This window comes from Schistocerca nitens, chromosome 1 (genome assembly GCF_023898315.1).
Source record: "Schistocerca nitens isolate TAMUIC-IGC-003100 chromosome 1, iqSchNite1.1, whole genome shotgun sequence".
NCBI lineage: Eukaryota > Metazoa > Arthropoda > Insecta > Orthoptera > Acrididae > Schistocerca > Schistocerca nitens.
This window is the reverse complement of record NC_064614.1, coordinates 270,573,879-270,595,601: the sequence shown is the minus strand read 5'-3', so window position 1 is coordinate 270,595,601 and position 21,723 is coordinate 270,573,879. Positions and strand designations below refer to the sequence as shown.

Sequence of the window (21,723 nt, the reverse complement as noted above, 5' to 3'; positions counted from 1 at the left end):
GTTAGATGCAGTACATATACAGTATTACATTTCTGTAAACCTCTTCCATTTATGGATAATGTTTTCTACAATAATTTGGGAAAGTTATCTAATTTAATTAATTAGAATTGCTGTTGGTTGTTTCCTTTGGTTAGTCATCTGTGTTTGTGAAGAAATGCTTTTTTTTTTTTTTTTTTTTTTTTTTTTTTTTTTTTTTTTTTTTAAATAGGGATGCTAGGTGATAGTGGTCTTTTATGCAGGAAGTACACACAAATTCTAAATGAATCAAGTCATGATAAGAGTGTAGTAATTTAGTACCAGCAGTTAATGAGCTTGCACTGAGAATGCTGATAAACCGTCATCTCTCTAAAAGAAAAAGAAGGCAGCAGTCGGATATCTGGTTGTGGCTCGGAGTTTCCTGCTGATTTCGTCTGCTGACGAATCGTGGTGCAGATACTTGCACAATTCTAGCTGTCCACTTCCTCCATGTTCTCAGTTGTTAACTGTGCGGTCTCAGGAAAGTTCATTCATGCACATTTTTACAGCAGGCAACGTAAATGAAATGAAAACGTGCAGTAATAGAATACTACATAATGAAGAATTCAAATGTCACTTGTCTAATTTACTTAGAATTAAATCAGCTTCACACCATGATTTATACAAAATAAAGGCAAGTAATAATTTTGTTGTATTGTTTCTGTAAATGTAAACAAATCACATTCAAGCAGAGCATTACCTTTCAAGTGATTGAGTTGGATATAGAACTGTTTTAAATTGGAACATTACACTGTGAACTGTGTTTGATGATAAATGAGATATTGGGAGTTGTGTACTGTGTAATAATAAGAATTTTGAGGCATTTTATGTTTTTATTTTCTACTTATCTGATACTGGACAACGAGTGATTTTTGTATTAGTGAAAAGTCATGTTCTAGTAATGTCAACCTGGATTATTTATAGTGATTATATGATTTTATTTAGGGTCACTTCGTTTTTTGTAAGCAGTCCATTTATATTCAGCACAACATGATGTTATTTTAATCTCAAAATGTGTAGGTAGTTAATAAAACGTGTCCTCACTACATACTCTGCACAATGTATTGTTCTTTGCTGAAAACATGTCAGTGTTACTAAAAAAGTTATGAGTTTTTCTGTGCAAACTTCTACACTTGCCAGAGCATCTACTGTGTGTTCAAATCAAAAAGCTGTGTAATTAATTGTATTACCCTTATTCTTGCAGCATTCTGATCAAGAATCGACAAGCTTGGAACAAGAAGAGCCTGAGAAAGGTGTTGCAAGTTGGGCAACAGCATTTGAGAAACTGTTGGAGGATTCAGCAGGTCTTCATACTTTTGCTGTAAGTGGAAAAGAAACAAATATTTTTACTCATCCTTTGTTAAAAAGTTTGATTTCTATTATGTAATCAATGAAATAGTAGTCGTGTAACTATTGGCAGTATTCATGGTTCATGTTATTATTCAAAGGCCTAATCTGTTTCCCCTCTGAAGTGCTTGTTGAGTATTTACACTCATGTTACTCAAAAACTCTAACCAATTTCCCCTCTGAAGCATTTGTTGAGTATTTACACTATTTAATATGACTATAAGAACTGAGTGATGTGCATTTGCAGCATGTGAAATAATTTTGGTAATATCCAAATGCCATGCACATATTTCTAAGAGGATCTAATCCTCACCTTTGAAGCCGTATTAACCTGAAACATTATTAAAAATATTGTCTCGTATTCCAACAGGAATTCTTGAAGAAGGAATTTAGCCATGAAAATATTTACTTCTGGGTGGCATGTGAAAGGTACCGTGAACTGAAAGATGAATCAGAGAGAAAACTAGCAGCAAAGGAGATATTTGAGCGGCATCTGTGTCTTGGAGCCTTAGAACCTGTAAATGTGGATTCCCATGCACGGCAAGTTACTCAAGATGGGTTGGAACAAGCTCCAGAGACTTTGTTTGTTCAGGTATGTTATAATTTATCTATAAACAAAAGCAGTGACACTGGTAATTATACTTACATTAAGAGAGCATTAGTTTCAATGTTTTGTGCCTACCACTGTTCAAAAGACTTGAAAACTAATGACATCGTTAGAGTGGGTTATCATTCGTGAATTCCATTTAGGAGGACTGTATTATATTGAGTGTGGTGGTATATATCATTTTCGGCATAACTCAACAGTTTGTGTTCTAAACTGTCTGTTAGTAATATAAAAAATGTAATTCCACACAAACAAGTGCTTTAACCTTTGATAGGCAAGAATGAAAACAGTCTTATAACACGGAGATATGGCAGAAGTGCTATGGCTCCAGTTTCTGTAATGAAACAAGTATCATTCATTTAGCAAGTTTAATACTTTTCCGTGCCAGATACTTCATATTTTATTGCCAATGTTTGCAATATTATTCATGAACTATTTCTGCACATAATGCAGAAAGTAGTTCCCTTCTAGCAGCAGTTTATCATATGCTTCTGCTGCAACAATATTTTTCAAGAGATTGAGATAAAACATGCATTTCCATTTTTATTGGACAGATGGACATAACTGTTGGCTTATATTGGTGACAACAGTCTGTTGTAGATGGAAAAAAAAACACATTTTATGCTTGTGTATTACAACCCTTCTGGAGACCGAAAACCTGCTTTGCGATTCATAAAGCAGCAGTCATGTGAAATTTGGTTCCCTGTGTTTGTACATGTTATTTAGAAGTACAGGTTATTTAGAAGTACTAGATAGCAGTCCTTGATTTCCATTACACATTTGATACTGTTCTGCACTTTTATACAGTCCACCAAATATTTGCATACTGGAACCAAAGTGTTGGTATGTGTGTCAATGTTTAGTTGTCGGAAGTATTTTCAGTTTTGGCAGGAGTTCGCCAGGGCTGTATACTCTCCTCATCACCTGTATTTTGAAAACCTCTCCTATCTGCACTCGATGGAAATTATATAGGACTGCTGGGTAATGGAGTTATCATCAATAACAATAGGTACACTGATGACACTGTCTTACTTGCAACCAGGCTGAAAAATCTGCATGAACTAGTAAATACTATTACTGAAGAGGGCAACACTGTGAGGTTACATTTAAATCTCAAAAAGGACAAAATGGATAGTTGTCAGCAGAAACCAAAATGAAGTTCAGGGCATTTACGCACACGGTAATGATGAGATTGAAAAGATTTATAATGTAAATATTTGGGGTGTCAAATCAATGATAACTAGGATGTCTATGGCTCCAGTCTCTTACTAGGATGTCTCTTCAACAAATTCACACCAGAACTAAACAGGCCAGGAGTTCTTTTCCAAAAATGAAGAAAGTTCTTAATAGCAGTGGCTTAAGTATTTCACTTTGCACTCAACTACTTGGATGCTACATGTTCAATGCCCTATCCGATGGAGTTGGGTTGTGAACACTTACCACAGTATTTGGGAAGAAGTTGGAGGCATTTGAAATGTGGATGAATTGAAGGCTAGTAAAGATACCATACCATCGACAGATAGTCAAAAATCTTGTAGTACTGCTGTCTACGTATAAAAATACAGAAATTCTCAATATCATAAAGAGAAGAAATTTTCAGATACTTTCACCATATAATGTGAAATAACAATACCACCTTTTGCAACCAATACTTCAAGGACGACTGATGGCAGACGTGGTCCAGGACATACAAAATGATTTTGGCTAAAGAACTTAAGTCAGTGGTTTGGACTGAGCGCAAAATTACTGTTCTGAAAAGTCATGAATGTACATTAGATCATGATACTGATCAACAATGCAGGATGAGGCACTTAGAACAGAATAATATAGCTTAACTTTATTAATTGGCTGAAATTTTTTTTAACAAGTGAACTTAGTATGTTACTCTAAAAATTTTTGTGGTGGGGGGGGGGGGGGGGGCGGTGGAGGTGTGGAGTTATAGGTGAAAGTAATGTTAGTTGGAGTGTTACAGTACCATTACTGTTCAGAGTACCTGTAAATGACACATCAGAAGCCCCATGAAGGTGTTCATGGACAACATATTTAGGGGCGCCACTTTACCAGCAACTGTGGAGGACTGACACTTTGTCTAGGGACTTGGCGTGCCCCTTAACATAAATTAATCCTTTGTATTCCAGGTAAGTAGGCAGGAAGTGCTATTACAGTTATCATTTACTGGAAACAGTTACAGCCATAAAATATCGAGAACTGCATGTTCACAGACATTTGAGCTGTAATGACCAAGTAAAACCAGTATCATAAGTTGAAAGGCAGATGTCGTAGGAATAGTCCTAAGGAAATATATTTCAAGCATGAAGGAGATGACTTACAAAAATTTCATTCACCCAATTCTTGTGTATTGGCCATCAGTTTGAGAACTGTATCAGGTAGGATTGCTGGAGGAGAGAGCAAAGATGGAAAGAAGAGATGTACTAGTTTGATTAGTCACTGCAAAAATAACACGAGTTACTTATCCAACTGCAGTGGCAGACAGTACAAATGAGGTATGTTGATATTTTTTATTGTTGAAATTTCAGTAGTTCACACTCAGCCATAAATATTTTGTGAAATAACCAGTGAAATTCAGTTTACACAGAGGCTTACAGAGTATAACATTGGAATTGATGGAGATATAACTGCATTAGAATTTTCAAAAAAATGAGGCAGTGAAATGGAACAAATGAAATTACTATAGTGGTATATCTTGCTTGGATAATTCAGATTGAATTTCTGTTAGAGTTCACATGCACGTGACTTGGAGAAGTCCTTCCTACAAAGGAAAGTAAACTAAGGTTATACAGCATACTTTTAAAAGTAAATTAACTTCATGAAAGTCATAATATTGTTTTTTATTTCATTGCATTTTATCAGATACAGACAAATAAGTTGATTTACTTGAATTTTTTCACACTAAAGCACAAAAAAAGTCCAAAGTGTTAGAAATAGTCAATAACAAAAAAACTAGTGGTAGATGTTTTGTGGAATTGTACATAATAGAGGAAAGTGAAGCTAATGTGATAACCAAACTAATTTAAAATCAAGTATTCGATTGTGGACTAAAAGGAACAAAAATCTTCATATGAGAAAAAAAAGAAAAACATGAGTCAAAGTAAAGTAGAGCAATGGAAAATTCACGAGTCTGTGTTACATTGGGGGGAGGGGGGGGGAGCAATTTGTCTGACATTGTATGGAAAACAATGACTTTATTACAAAATGATGCAGGAGAGTTAAAGATAATTTACAGAAAAGATAAAATTTTGACTTTGGTCACCACAGATTAGGTGGCTCCAGACAAGAAGCAAACCAACAGTAGTGATATTTGTAAGTAACTAGCAAACTCAACAATGCTTTGCAATTGCTATATACATATGGGAATTGGATATATGTCCCAATTTCCTCCTTCCCCCTTCCTTCGTTCATCTCATCTTCCTCCCTCCCCATCTCTTGTCCTTCACCTTCCACCCCCCCCCCCCCACCCCACACCCCTCCTCCCCCAATCTCTTACACTACACTCACTCTCCATCCATCCCCTCTTCCCTCTTCTCTGTCCCTATCCTCCTTCCCCTTCTTTATATCCATTTCCTACTCCATTTTCATATCCATCTCTTCCCCCTTTCTCTGTCCATTTCCTCCTCCACCCCCCCTCTCTCTGACCTTATTTATTCTTATTGCAAACAGAAACTGAATGGGAGTACAAGTCAAAAGAAAAGGGTAATTTGGTTGGAATCATTAGTCCATGGAGTGTGAGAGAGAGACCTTTCCAGCTGCTGAATGTGTGAGGATAGGAGCTTTAATCACAGTATTTTGCATGGTTTCAATCAGCAAACAGGTAGGATATAAAGTTAGGCATAAACATAACTGTCCTGTTTTCTATTAATAATTACTGTGAAAAGAAAAACAAAACCACACCCTTTTATAGCACAACTTAGCATGTTCTTTCATGCAGCCAGTTTAACAGAAAGTGTTTATTGTATAACACTTATTCAATTTGCCTCCAAAGGCTGTCTACTTTCCTTGTCAGTCACATGGACTCAATGATCATTTAGTTGGCTTGCATTGCGCATAGATGAGCGATATTTCAACATCTCACTGGTGGCATTTTTTCTGAAGAAGTAAATCACAATCTGAAATCAACTGAATGTTCGCAACACATCAAATTACGTCAAACTGACATCAATTTAATCTTTGCAACACACTAAAGATGTCATCACATGTTTGACCGTCTGTTTTGTTAACATTCCAAATTATTTTGTGTGTAAGCTCCAACTGACCGAGTCAAACTCAACTGTATCTGTCATTCTGGAGTCACACTGGATTTTGCTTGAGAAATTCTTATTCGATTTGCCTCCAAATGCTGTCTATGCTTTTCATTAGTCTCATTGACTTTGTGATCATATAGTTGGCTTGCAGTGTGCACACACCAACCAATATTTTGACATCTCACTGGTGGCATTTTTGCCAAAGAAATAAACCACAAAGTGAAATCAATTGAGTGTTTGCAATGCAACAAATTACCATGAACTGACTCCAATTCAATCTTGGCAACATACCAAAGATACGATCAACACCGATAACACACTGAAATATCACTTTCATTAGTATTCTTGTTCACAACATATGAATACTCAAAATTTGTTGTTATGAAAACATGCCACAGCATAACTTTTAAATGAATGTCACCTTTTTTGTGTGAAAACATGTGACAGCAGAACTGTCAAACCAACCATCACAATTCTTTCATTGGGATTTTCATACAAAAATACCATCAAAATTTTTGACTTTTCTGGTGCATATTCCAAAAATTTTCAGTCTCACAAACCTTGTCCTGATAATTACAGAAAAAAACAGTAAGCCGAATTGGTTGAATTGTTCTCAAGTGGTTATGTTTCATATATGTGGCAATTGGTTTTTATATATAGAGATAATTTGAAATTTTTAAAACATGGCACAAGTATTTTGGTGTGTCATTAGGAGTACTGAACAACAGTAGAAGCAAATGTTGTTGTTTTAGCAGCAGTGTTACTAATAACTGAGAATGTGATTTAATGGTGACCATACTATGTCATAATATTTTAACATTAATCCTTCAGGTGGTCACTTGAACGAAATGAAAATTGTTTCCTCATCCTCCAGGACATCATCATGATGATGTTAATTATTTTGCTTTGTTGTACCATTTTGCAGGATCTAACGTTCACAGTTTTTTGCCGTTTTCTCAGGTCGCCATGTTCTGATGTAAGTAAGAACTGGACACCAGTATATAAAATGCCCAGTAATAATAATAATAATAATAATAATAATAATAATAATAGTAATAATAAAACAAGGTATCACATATTGTATTAATGTTTTACAATTCCTGCACTGCATTTTGTGTGAGTGGTACTGAAAAAGTATTTCAGTTTCTGCACATCCACATTAGTTTTGGGAATTGCTTTGCCTGTTCTTCTAAACTTACGTGTCAAATGTCTGATTGTCTGAATATTGTTGCCCAACTAATAGGAACAAAACTAGAATATTCCAAAATACAACAAAACCTTCAAGTTAAATTAAAATTTTATGTTTTATGGGCACAATAATATTAGATAACATTAGGGCCAAATAAAAAGTTTGCTGAGACAGTAAAAAATTAATTTCTGTTCTCAGTTTCTATACACTGAATGTTGTTATGGCTTGATACAGATTTTACTATATAATTATGAGTTAGATGCTATGCAGCCTAATTCAAAGTGAACCACTGCAATTTTCAATTTGAACATTATAACCATTTCTGAATAATTACTAGTGTTTGCTGCAGATCAGCTAATCGGTCTTCAAGCACCAATTGCACTCTGCCCTAAATCTAACAAAAACAGTTTTACAATGCAATTGTAAAAGACAGCTTGTTATTCATCAGCATCCTCTGTTCCAATCAGTTTTTCAATATTTGTCATTTATGTTCTTCTTTCTGTTGTTATCAGACATTATATAAGCAGTTACTTACTTCAATCACAGTGACAAGACACTAGACTTACGTTTAGGAGAATGGCAGTTCAAAATCCCATCTGCCTATCATATTTATGTTTTCTGTGATTACCCTAAATTGCTTTATGCGAAGTCTGGGATGGTTTCTTTGAAAGTGACAAGACCAATTTCCTTTCCAATCCTTCCCCAGTCTTAAATTCCTGGTTCATCTCTAATGGACTCATTACTGACAATGTGCTAAACCATAATCATCCTTCCTTTAACCCTTTGACTGCTGGAGGCGCACCATCTGCTTGGCACAGTGAGCTGCCACAGCGTGCAGCGTAATCCGGCTACCTGTGCTAAGTGCCTGTCCCTTGGAGCTGCTGCCGGGACCGGAGCAGTTCATACTGGCCAACCCGCCCTGTGCTGAATTCTTATGGACTGATTACAACTTGCGCAGAGCCAGCATGAATTTTTGGAGACTTTGAGCTGTAATACCTTGGGCAATAGTTTTTGTAAAGAAATAAAATTTGGTCATCTTGTTCAACTTTATGCATTTTCTTAAGAATAATAATGAAAAGAATTTTACAAGCCATACCGAGCCAGGAAATTGTATGTAAAATCAGCCAAAAAAATAGGCACTTGAAAAAATTTCAAAGTTTGGCTTCTTGCATCTCCTGGGTGAATGCAATGGTGAACGTGAAACTTGGCATGTAGTTACCTAACAATGCAAGGTTCTCAAATATAAAGTATCATTTGCGTAGCTCTCTCCAGTACTGAATGAATTATGCACAAAATTGAACATTTTGTAAAAATTCGAAAATTCTGTATTTTCGTTCTGATTTTGCTAAAAAACTATGTTCTATAAAACATTCCAAGCTGTGTAATTGGAATGAAAGTTGAGTGCAAAAATCGGACCCGAAAACAATGTAAGCTTCAGATTCGCATATCTAGTAAAGTGAATGCATGATGAAAATGAAATTTAGATTGCAATAGATTGATAGAACAAACATATGGAATAAAAATTTTTATTCCCCTACTATTTTCCAATAATCTACAAATTAGTTGAAAAGATGTTGATTTTTATGAAAAGATGAAGGCAACCCTGCCTTCATCTTTTCATAAAAATCAACATTAATATTTCTTATACAAATACTGTTTTCTATTAATGCCTCAAAGCCAGTTTCATTCGAACAACCAGTTTTAATCCCCCGCACAATCCCCAGAACAGTGATATGATTTCCAATATTGGCTAACAACAGAGGCAAAGTAGCAAGAAAAATCTCACTGAGAACAGAGTTTTAACTTTGGCATGTTACTTTTCATTCATCAAAGGCTTTTGAAATCAGTATGGAAAACAGGTTTTGTACAAGTAGACCAAATGTGATCTATATTCGCTCTACTATGGATAAAAGAATACAACTGTCTATGTTACATGTTAGTAATTTAAATGTATTGTACATAGATTAATATATGGGTTTTGTTATACTGGTGCAATGTACTCGACGTAATTACATTTACCACAGCACTGATGTTGCACCATCTCAGTCACCAAGTCCCTTCATTTGCCAGCAAACTATCTGATCAAAAGTATCCGGACAACCCCAGAAACATACGTTTTTCGTATTAGGTGCATTGTGCTGCCAGGTATGCCACATGAGTGACCTCAGTAGTCATTAGACATTGTGAGAGAGCAGAATGGGGCACTCCGCAGAGCTCACGGACTAAGAATGTGGTCAGGTGATTGAGTGTCACTTGTGTCATACATCTGTACACGAGATTTCTACCCTCCAAAACATCCTGATGTGATAGCGAAGTGAAAATGTGAAGGGACACATGCAGCTCAAAAGTGTACAAGCGAACCTTATCTATTGACTGACAGAGACCACCAACAGTTGAAGAGGGTCATAATGTGTAATAGGCAGATATCTATCCAGGCCATCACACAGGAATTCCAGACTGCATCAGGATCCACTGCAACTACTATGACAGTTAGGCAGGAGGTGAGAAAACTTGGATTTCATGGTCGAGCGGCTGCTCATAAGCCACACATCATGCTGGTAAATGCCAAACAATGCCTCGCTTGGCATAAGGAGTGTAAACATTGGACAATTGAACAGTGGAAAAATGTTGTGTGGAGTGACGAATCATGGTACACAATGTGGCGATCTGATGTCAGGGTGTGGGTATGGCGAATTCCTAGTGAACGTCATCTGCCAGTGTGTGTAGTGCCAACAGTAAAATTCGGAGGCAATGCTGTTACGGTGTGGTCGTGTTTTTCATGGAGAGGGCTTGCACCCCTTGTTGTTTTGCATGGCACTATCACAGCATAGGCCTACAATTATGTTTTAAGGACCTTCTTGCTTCCAACTGTTGAAGAGCAATTCGGTGATGGCGATTGCATCTTTCAACATGATCGAGCACCTGTTCATAATGCACAGCCTGTGGCTGTGTGGTTACATGCCAATAACATCCCTGTAATGGACTGGCCTGCACAGTCCTGATGTGAATCCTGTAGTACACCTTTGGGATATTTTGGAACGCCGACTTCATGCCAGGCCTCATCGACCAACATCGATACCTCTCCTCAGTGCAGTACTCCATGAAGAATGGGCTGCCTGCGAGAGTGGAAGCTGTCATGAAGGCTAAGGGTGGGCCAACCCCAAGTTGAATTCCAGCATTACCGATGGAGGGCGCCACGAAATTGTAATTTTCATCCAGGTGTCTGGACACTTTTGATCACGTAGTGTATGACGTAGTCAGGCACTGTTTTAATAATTTTGCATCTGTTTCCCATCCTTCTTTTCGATCTGGGCTTTAGGCCGGCACTGGTGAAGTTAAAAATAGATTTATATACTTTTTTTTTAGAATTCATACAGAACTGTCAATAAATTTTCTCAGATTTAGTTCCCGATGATTCTTTGTATGTTAAGTGTCAACACAGGGTACAACACATAATCGACTGGTGGAGAGCATGAGAATTTAGAATGCACAAATCCAGAATGTGGAAAAAATATTTCTTGTATCATTTCACTTTCTTACACACTGATCCAACTGAGCTCAGTAACATGCCACAATGGTCAACTGCACCCATACTCGAATTTTAATCTATAGTACATTGCAGTTTCTTTATTTTTTTGCCAGTAGTTCTGTCAGTCTTCTCTGTTTCAACCATTTGTGTTGTGTGACTTGTGGTCAACATGCACACTTCTCTCTTATTGGACCACTTGATAGCAAGGATGTTGTCAGTGGACTTAAACTCAGTTTTTCCTTGTTTTAATGTCTTCTGCAGTTTCGGTATGTTGCACCTATTCTTACAAACAGTGCCACATGCGGCTGTTCCATAGTTTTGAAGCCAGAGGAACAGGTCTGGGCTGGAGTTCCAAATAGAATACATATAGAATATGACCCTGTTCCACATATAGTCACATAATAGTACCCACTACATTTCCACTTTTCCCTAAATTGTGGAACCCAATTTCTGTTGTTGCGCCTGTATATACAGTAAAATCCAAACTATACTGACAGTCAGACAGTACGAATGTCTTTATTCCGAATCTACTTCACTTGGTTGGATTAAATTGCTGAAAAGATAATCGTCCTTTGAACAGCAAGAGACTTTCATCAATACAAAGCTTGTGATGTGGACGAAATAAATTATAAACTGTCTTATGAATTTTGGCAACAATCATCCGAGTTTTTAACAGACTGTCACCTCCAGTACTCGCAGAGTTATCACTGAAGTGTAGTGTTCTCAAAAGTAGACAAAAACAGTCTCGGAGCATAATTTTGCTGAAAACTGGTGTGTTCAAAAGTGTATCTCTGGACCATTAATCACTTAATTTTAAATTCTTAACTTGGGACATTAGAAAGAAAATAGCAACAAAACAACACATTTCCTCAAATCCAGTGTCTTTCCACTTTGAGAGTCAAGAATTCACAGATTCTGTAAAATTTTCTCTGGTGTAAACATAAAAACGATTTGCTTCATGTGCAATAAATTGCAACAGTTCTTCAGACATAAATATCACAAAAAATGAAAGAATGCTTGGGTCAGTATCTAGCTGACATTTGTGTCCTGAACTTGAGTCATCAAAGTAATGGTTTAACAGATGGAAATCGGTTTCTTTCCAGTCAAACGCATCATTTAAGTGCACTCTTTTCCAAACCACTTCACTGTCACTTTCTGATTCCTCAGATTCAGAGGAACTGCTGACTGTAATTCTTGCTCTCCCCTCTGATGTAAAGGGCTAAGAACTACAGCTTCGAGATTCTGTTGAAGGCTCATCACTGCTTGCAATATCAGATAATTCACACTCACTGTCGCTCCTAGTGAGCATATCCAGGATCTCTTTATCTGTGCAACTACAGCGACACGACATTTCTCTTGTAGAAAACTGACTAAAACACAGGAAGTGAAGACGAATTCTGCTAAGAAGGAACATATCAACAAACACATACACACTCTTGAACTATACAGTCAGACTACTGAACATCTACTGGAAGAACAGGGTGGAAGGACAGCTCTGTGTGTTTACATGTCCCTCGCGCTCAGGTAGCCGTGACTCAGCTCGCCTAAACTCATCCCTAGCGGTGAAGCGGTTGGTGGCACAGTAGGCGTCCTTAGCACTGTAAGGAAACCCAGGGGCCGCGCTTAGACACATCAGGCGTGCCAGGGGAACGGCGAGGCATGACGAGTTAACATGTCCCCAGCAGTCAAAGTGTTAATGACAGGATTTATGAAGCTTATGTACAGAATTCTGAGATTTATGTTTTTCCTACAGTACTTTTTGTGTGTAGTCTTAATGTAATCATTTTTGGTTTCTTTTTAGGCCCAGAAGCAAATTTTTGACCTTATGAAGTTTGACAGCTACCCACGTTTCATCAAGTCTGAGCTTTATAAGGAGTGTTTGTTGAGACAGCTCTCAGGACAAGAGCTGCCGTACACTGGTGGTGAAGACCTAGATTCAGGTTTACAACTGAAGCCCAAAGCAGAGGGTGATGGTTCGCCAAGCGGAACACGCACCAAGGTAAACATATAGTGGAAGATTAAATTATTTGCAATGTGAATAGTGTTGTTCATGTTCCATTTTTTGATTATAACTACGAGGGTCATTCAACAAAGACAGGCTAGGGCTGAAAAAGCTTTATTACTATATAATCAATCAAAATCAATATTTTCTCCTTTCAATATAGTCACTGTTATCAGCAGTGCACTTGTCCCATCTTCTCATCCACTTCTGAGACATATTCCAATACATTTGTTGATAATTGCAGCCTTTGAGTTTGAGTTTGTTGTTCACAGTAGGATACAGGAAAAAGTTGTTTGGGGGCAAGATCAGAGCTGTATAGGAGGAAGATGTTCTCAAATCCATTTGACAACCACTTCAAAATCACCTCTAAAGCCTTCAGTGTATTATTTTTGGAATAGAATCAACATTCTTTGAGATCCTATTTCACATTAGTATAAAGAAAAAAGTTTCAGAGGGCAAGAGCAGGACTATACAGGGTGGATGACCAACTCTTGTTGAGCAAATTTTTTATCTATCCAACTAAATAATTTTATCAATAATTGATTATTCTTGGCTATATTTGTCATAACAGCTACTGCATCATAAAGCCACATGTTATGGTGCAGCTTCCATTTTCCGTGTAGTTCCCTCCATTTAGTTTGGATATGATCTTTTATCAGTGCTCGCAGTGCTCTGCATTTCCTGCCTGATCTTTGGGAACTCGATGTGTGTACATGGTGCTACAATAACCAAAAGAATGTGTTCAATAACCAAAAGAATGTGTTCACTAAGGCCTTATTGGCAGATTTCTAGACTCATGGTGTTTTTTTTTTTTTTTTTTTTTTTTACCAAGTCTGCCCCTTTTGAACCTGCTTCTGTACTCTGTGTTTTCATTTCATGGTTGTAACATTAGACGCAAAATTCATCGGCACTGTTGGTTTTCTGCCAATTGTCCCCTTCAAAGTTGACACAATGTTTCCATAAAACATCAACTCTGTTCTGTTTTTGAGCTGTTGTCAGTGTTCCGGTAATCCAGCGAGCTTGCGCTCATGACATGTTAAATGGTCCTTCAAAGTAGTGTGAGCACTTGCCACTGAAATTTTGAAATTTCCAGTATTTTTGCGAGTTTTCTAACATTCGCGTGAGAGTCCTCATGCACGATTGCTGCCACAGAGTTGATTGTTGTGTCACTAAGGACTGTGGTGGAGGCTCCATCCCCTCCTTTCGCCTCGTAGCTCACTCTTCCACCTATGAAAGCTTTATGCTGTTGGAAACATGCAGAACAAGACATTGTAGACTCACCATTAGATCTACATAGATCTTGCAGCATTTGTTTCCGAAGCAGTCTTCTTCAGCATAACACAAAATTAATTACAAAATGTTGTTCTCCACATTCTGGTATTGTAAACCTTAGAGGTGGCTCAAACTACTACCACATTCAAGATGCTGCTGCCAGAGAACGATTGAGACAGACATGGGTAGTGCCTGGTGGCAGTTGAGGATACTTAGTTGTACACAAAACAGCCACTAGGTGGCCATACAATGGTCTTTTCAACATGTTTGAAAATGGTGAGGATTAATGATACCACCCTCAACCTTGTGTTTCTAAAATTTTTTATTTAATGTGACCGGTGTGTGTGTGCTACACTGTGCCATCATCAGCCTGTCAGTACCCAATAATTGGATCTATACCCAACTATCCAATTATTGACTAATGAAGGACTAATAATGGTGCAGTGTAACACTGAAACCAGTTGCATTGTATAAAGAAATTTTAAAAACACATAGCTGAAGATGGTACCATGAATCCTCACTTACTGACCAGCCCTTGTCCCATGTCCCATAGGAGATGGATATATGAACATTTGAAAATTAGTCGCAGTCTTAGCTAAATAGCCATCATATAACACTTGTTTCCATTCAGTATGTATGTATGAGGGAATACCCAAAAAAAACTATAGATTTTCAAATTCTTTACAAAACAATTTTATTCCCTTCAAAATACTCTCCATTACAAGTAACACCGGTGCCTCCACTGTTCAAAATATTTTTTGTAGTATCTTTAGGAATGGCCGACAGCCCCTCCCTCTTTCTTTCTTTCTTTCTTTTTCTTTTTTTTTTTTTTTCAAATCAGTGTCCATCACACTGATTAAGAAAAAAACAAGGAGGACAAAGCAGTCCATTAGTTCCCCTTGAAAGTTAGTAAAGCCTTTAAAGATCATCTTGTTCATACTGACATTAATGTCAGTAGAGAAATAGACATAATTTCCTTTTTTAAATATAATATTCTATAATAGAATTCATATCTGCAAATTGTTTTACAATTTTACCCTAGATCAATCTCCTTTCGCTAGTTCCCTCTTTGATTGTGTCCTAGTTATAAATATTTTTTACAAGTTTCTGTCCCAAAGCTCATAAATTTTTATGATTTGCAATGTTAAACATTTCAATAGTTGAAGAAGAGCCGCAGTGATGCAGAAGATCGGCGGCGTAAATCATTGTTGCCATGGCATCGCAAGAATCGTTCAAAATCGAAAGACCGAGGAGAATCTGAATACAACAAGATGAGAATGATAAATCAACAGAGGGAGACAGAAGATGCTGTTTCTGTGCGAAGTGATGTTACGAGCAGTAGATCATCCCTAGCTTCGTGGGATCTTGCACTTAGAGGCTCATTTAGCAGACAGGTGAAAAATACTTATTTTTTCCTCGTTTGTATTCAGATTAATACAACACAGTAATTAATAATCTTTATATGAATTCATTTTTCTTCTAATTGCAAGTTGCTGTAATTGCACATTTCGAAAGTGTTATAGCTGCAAAAGTGGCTTCCCTCTGCATCAGAAGAAACAACCACCTCATTACCTCTGCCAAACAAAGTTATATCTGCAGCTGTATGTTATGGAGACCAGAAATGGGTTTCCTCTAGTCTAAGGACTGTAAACACCTCACCTGGCTCAAGATACATACACCACATTGATTCATGTTAAAACTGAACTTTCTGCATTTTAATTTGTTGCCACAGATAATATTCATTTGGCCCTGTGATGAATCTTGTGTCATCTTCCTTCCTCAGTGTTGATGGCTGTCTCTTTAATAGTTACAAATCAGACTGATTTCAAGTTATAATGCAGCAATTTTTATTACTGGTGATAAAAAATATTATTACACAAATGAAACACAGTCGATACTATCAGCAAAAATTGTGTATGTTTATAATTTCTTTTTAAGGTAAAAGAATAATAGTTTTCTTGCTCGGTTTGCAGTTAGCTTATGTTGTATGTTTCATTACAGTCTGTAACATCTGGTGAACTAGGAGAGCGTGAAACATGTACTTTATGTCGTGTGATTCTCGCTGATGGAGCAACAACAGTTGTCCAGACAAGAAAGCATGAAAATGTGAAAGATATGGTTAAGAGGCTCTTGGATAAAAGAGGCCTTCATTACTCATCCTTTGAGGTGTATGTTGGAAATTCGACGAAGGTAAAAATCAAATCCTCTTAATAAAGAAATCACTTGAAACAAATCTAGAAAACACACACACACACACACACACACACACACACACACACACACACACACACACCACATCACATCACATCTTAATATTTTCTGTGAAGGGAACTTTCCTACTGTTAAGCCTATTTGCTTAGTACAATAGAGACAGGATAATATCTTTATTTTGTCTTTCCTGATTCGGTGTAACATAATGGAAATGAGTGACACAGTAATTGAAAGTACTGTATTGTATTAAAAAGTTATGGTTTATGTTTGAAATGCCACATCTCATTTTGCAAACATAATGACTCTACTTTTTATTTGTAGTGCAATTTTTTGATTTCTTGATTACATGTAGTGTAGGATGTATATTCAGTTTATTGTCTTTGTAATTCATAAATAAGGACACTTCATAATTGAAGACATAAAGTCTGAGGGCACCATGACGTCCACGTTTAATATGACAAAAATGGCAAACAAAGTCTGGGTCACTTTCTATACATATTCAGATTAACAGTTTTTGACTCTTGCATGTCCTGATGTCAACCTGTGATTGACAGTAATTAAATTTAGATCTGAATATGACTTCTGGCAATAGTAGAAATGAGTAATTCAAAGGATACAAAATGTGGCCCAGTGTGTGTGTGTGTGTGTGTGTGTGTGTGTGTGTGTGTGTGTGTGTGTGTTTCTTTAACACACATGACACAATTGATGCAAACTGCTGGACTGGGGTCATGTAATATATGAATACAACATTGAAAAATGCTTGAGTTTATTTTTTTTAAAAAAAAGAACTTTTAAAGAAATCTTTCCAACTACAACCCATTTTGTAGGATTGGTTGAGAGTATGGAGTTTGATAGGAACAGAAGTGACCCACTCACATATCTGACAGAAAAACAAACTGGAGCATGTTTATTAATTTTAGATTGCTATTGAATTCAACAAAATTTGGAAATGGAACAAATTACACTTTTAAGAGATTTCTTTAAAACTGTTTGTGAAATGTATGTTTGGAGACTATTATGTGTAATCACTTACTGTTGTTATAACATTCTTCTGCAAGGAATATTGTATTTTTAAATTATCTTTTTTTTCCTAAGATAATAAGGCTTAGGACAGAGGACCTATAGTAGGGTCAGGAAAAGAAGATCCCTGACAGCTGGCAGTGCTCTTGCCAGCTTTCAGCTGCGAAGAATGAACTGCAGCAGGTAAAAAGAATAGTCATCTATAGAGCTATGAAAACTCTGAGGCATTGCTGTAAGAGATATACACAAAATTGTGTTACATGCTTGGTTGAGGTAGACATGTGAAGCAGGCCCTCTGCAGCTGTCGGGGATCTTCTTTCACGTACTCTGCTCTAGCTCATGGCAGGTGAAGAGCACTTATTTCACCAAACCTTGCAAAACATAAGTAAAAAATATTAAATGTCTAAATGAACTTCTCAAAGTCCAGTTTGTTGTGACTGTGCGATGTTACTATTGCATTAAGCAGCTGCTGTTTAATCACACTAGAGAGTGCATTGTTACAGCACAGTAAGATCTACATTACAAAACTGTAATAGCTCGTCAGAATATTAGGCATTTCAAAAAGAATGCATTTCATGTTTTTTATTTTTATTCTAATGGGCTCATAGGAGTGTAAATATTGTACAATAAATTTAAGAATTGGTCACGCAGTTAAGGCACAATGAACATTTACACAGTGTGACTTGATAGCAGATCTGAGAGCCAAATAATGTGAAAATTGTCCTGTACATTCTATACATGGATTTCTATTGTACTAATGTACTGTATGTTGTGTGGAGGTATTGTGTGTGTTAATTATTGCTATTGATGTTACATAGCCTGTACCATTGGATGAAGAATCGTCTGTTCTTGGTGGAAAAGAAGTCCAAGTAGAACAGAAGGTTTCATTTCGACTCGATCTACCCAACAGAAAAACAGTGGGTGTGAAAGCAAAATCTTCAAAATCTCTTGGTGAAGTTCTAAGGCCAATTCTGCATAAATATGGCTACAATGTGGAACTTGTTACACTCTGTCTCGTAAGTTATTTTGTCGGTTGCTGTGAGTTTTAGATGACTTAGTTTGAAAAATGAAATATGTTGTGAATATTAGACCTACATGTTGAATTACAGTGTTTATTCATTTTGCCACTTTTAATTCCATCTATTTTCCAATTTTTAGATGAGTGAAAATGAAGTGCTAGAATTAAATTTACCAGTATTAGCTGTTGACAACCAACGTCTGCAAGTTCTGACAAGGAGTGCTGAAGGTTTGTTAATGCTCATGTCAGTGATCATTTTTTGCTAAATTGGATTTATGTGGATTTTCAAAACCCTGTTTAATTAATTCTGACCAATGTTTTATGTGAGATATAAATAATAGCCTTTGATTGATACCAACATTGTTGTATTTAAGTGTTTTCTTCCATCTTCTTTTAGTGTGGAAGAATGATGCAGTCCACAAAACAAAATCAGGTCCAACATTGGATGAAATAACGAACAGGGTTTTTGAGGAGTTGCTGCAAGGGAAAGCTGAGGGCAGGACAACACCTGATCAGGGATCTGTTAGGGTGTGTATCATGTTTACAACGGAATAAATTTAAGGCTTTACATATGCAAGTATTTCTTATCCTGTCCCGCAAGTCTTCCCGACCCAGACCTCTGGGTGACTTTTCCGAACTCTACCCCTTTTCCTAAAACTCTCCAGTCCTTTTCCTTCTCCCCCTCTTGCTTCCCCTTTAACCTTTCTGCCAGAAGAATAACTTTTCTTTGTATGTGTGTTATCCTGCCACTGCTTGGTGAGCAGATTTTTTATCTATCCAGGTACATCATATTGCTACTTACCATAAAGAAGACACGTTAAGTGCAGACAGGCACAATTAAAAGACACTTACCTAGAGCTTTTGGCCACAGCCTTCAATCAGCAAATGAGGAACACATATCATTCATACCCACAAGTAAGCGCACCTCATGCACATGTGACCGTCGCCTCCAGCTATTAAGTGGGATGCAGCAGCAATTTGGAGGAGACGGGGAAGGGGAAGGGATAGTAGTGTATGGGTGGGGAAAGAGATGAATGCTGTCAATCACAGTGTGCAGGGGCTAGAATGCCAACAGGTGCAGCGTCAGGAGGTTGTGGGACAGGGAGGTGGGGGGAAAAGGAGAGGAGTGGGGAAGGATGGGCGGGTGCATTGGTGGAGGGCGGCAAACAAAGAGAATAGAAGATGAGAATGGGGAGGAGATGATAGTACTGAGGGGGTGGAAACTTTGGAGGATGTGGGGACAATATGTTAATATAGGTTGAGGCTGGGATAATTATGGGAGCAGAGGATGTATATTAAGGATAACACCCATCTGTGCAGTTCAGATAACTGGTGGTGGAGGGAAGATCCAGATGGCTCGGATAGTGAAGCAGCCGTTGAAATTAAGAATGTTATGTTCAGCTGCACCTGACCTAATCATCCTACCTGCAGACAAAGGTTTCACCACTGTTGTTATGAACCACAGTAACTACCTGGCAGAAGGCCTCCGTCAGTTATCTGACTCCCCCACCTGTAAACTCTGCCACAGTGATACCATCCCAGAAGTCAAACACAACCTCTAATCCCTGCATAAGGCCTTAGGCCCTTCCCAGAATTTCTCCCCTGAATCCATTTCCCTCCTCACCCTTATGACACCCCACACATCCACTTTCTATGTGCTCCCCAAAATCCACAAACCCAACGATCCTGGATGTCCCATTGTGGCTGGTTATTGTGCTCCCACTGTAAGAATTTCAGCCCTCATTGACCAACACCTCCAACCAATTACCCATAATCTAGCCTCCCATGCCAAAGACACCAACCACTTCCTTCATTGACTCTTCACCATCCACATCCCTGTATCTCCTCGATCCCTACTCATGACTGTTGACACCACCTCCCTATGTACCGACATCCCAAATGCTGGTCTTACCACCATTGAACACTATCTTTCCCAATGTCCTTCAGACTCTGAAGCCACTACCTCGTTCCTCATACACCTTACTAACTTTATCCTAACCCACAACTACTTCTACTTTGAAGGGAAGGTATACAGATAAATCCATGGCACAGCCATGGGTACCTGCATGGTACCCTCCTACGCCAACCTCTTTGTGGGTCATCTAGAGGAAACCTTCCTAGCCTCCCAAAATGCCAGCCCCTAGTCTGGTTCAGTTTAATTGATGATATATTCATTACGCGGACTCAGGGCCAAGACACCCTATCTTTATTCCTTCGCAACCTCAACACCTTCTCTGCCAGCTGTTTCATGTGGTCCTGCTCAACCCAGCGTGCCACCTTGTTAGTTGTTGAACACCTCCTTTCTGAAGACTCCATGTGCACCTCTGTCCACATTAAAACCACCAACAGTACATGCATTTCGACAGCTGTCATCCCTTTCTTACCACAAAATCCCTCCCATACAGCCTGGCCACTCAGGAACAGAATATTTGCAGTGACAAAAACACTCTTGCTGTGTATGGCAAGTTTCTCATCAACCTCCACAACATCCTATTCCATCCCTGTGCCGTTGTCAACGCCAATCCTTTGTCACAAGAATCATATCCCTGTGGAAGATCCTTGTACAAGACCTGCCCAATTTACACAACCAGCACTTCCTATTCCAGTCCTGTCACAGGTTTATCCCATCAGGAGCCAGGCCACCTATAAAAACAGCCATGTCTTTTACTGACTCTGCTGTAATCATTGCACAGCTTTTTGTATTGGTATGTCCCCCACCCAGCTGTCCACCAGGATGAATAGCCATGTCAAACTGTGGCCAAGATCAAAGTGGACCGCCCTGCGGGACAACATGCAGCTGAACATAACATCTTTGATTTCAGTGGCTGCTTCACTACCCAAGCCATCTGTATGATCACCCCTCCACCATCAGCTTTTCTGAACTATGCAGATAGCATTTATCCTTACAACTCTGCTCCAGTAATTATCCCGACCTCAACCTGTGGTAACATACTGTCTCCAAACCCTCCACCAAACAGTTTCCACCCCCTCTGCCCTATCATTTCCTCCCCATCACCCGTCTTTCCCACTCTTCTCCTTTTTTTGCTCTTTTCCCCCCACCTCCCTGCTCCACAACCTCTTGATGCTGCACCTGTTGGCATTCTAGTCTCTGCACATTCCACCTGACAGCTCCATTTATCTCCCCAACCATACACTACTATCCCTCACCCTTCCCCTCCCCGTCCACACTGCTGTTTGCATCTCACATGATAGTCACATTCTGGCACGAGATGCTGGAGGTGGCTGAGCAATGG

General features: G+C 38.2%; 1 protein-coding gene across 7 annotated transcripts in view; it reads left to right on the top strand.

Annotated features, from left to right (window-relative positions):
• Positions 1-21,723, top strand: part of LOC126248013 (regulator of G-protein signaling loco) — a 243,485-nt gene that overhangs the window by 200,619 nt on the left and 21,143 nt on the right. For all 7 annotated transcript variants that reach the window (XM_049948599.1, XM_049948635.1, XM_049948616.1 and 4 more), the window contains exons 2-9: positions 1,220-1,336; positions 1,733-1,954; positions 12,748-12,945; positions 15,381-15,614; positions 16,222-16,410; positions 18,270-18,467; positions 18,610-18,697; positions 18,867-18,997. In XM_049948599.1, the coding sequence (XP_049804556.1) occupies positions 1,220-1,336; positions 1,733-1,954; positions 12,748-12,945; positions 15,381-15,614; positions 16,222-16,410; positions 18,270-18,467; positions 18,610-18,697; positions 18,867-18,997 (1,377 nt within the window). The remainder of the gene's footprint in view (positions 1-1,219; positions 1,337-1,732; positions 1,955-12,747; positions 12,946-15,380; positions 15,615-16,221; positions 16,411-18,269; positions 18,468-18,609; positions 18,698-18,866; positions 18,998-21,723) is intronic.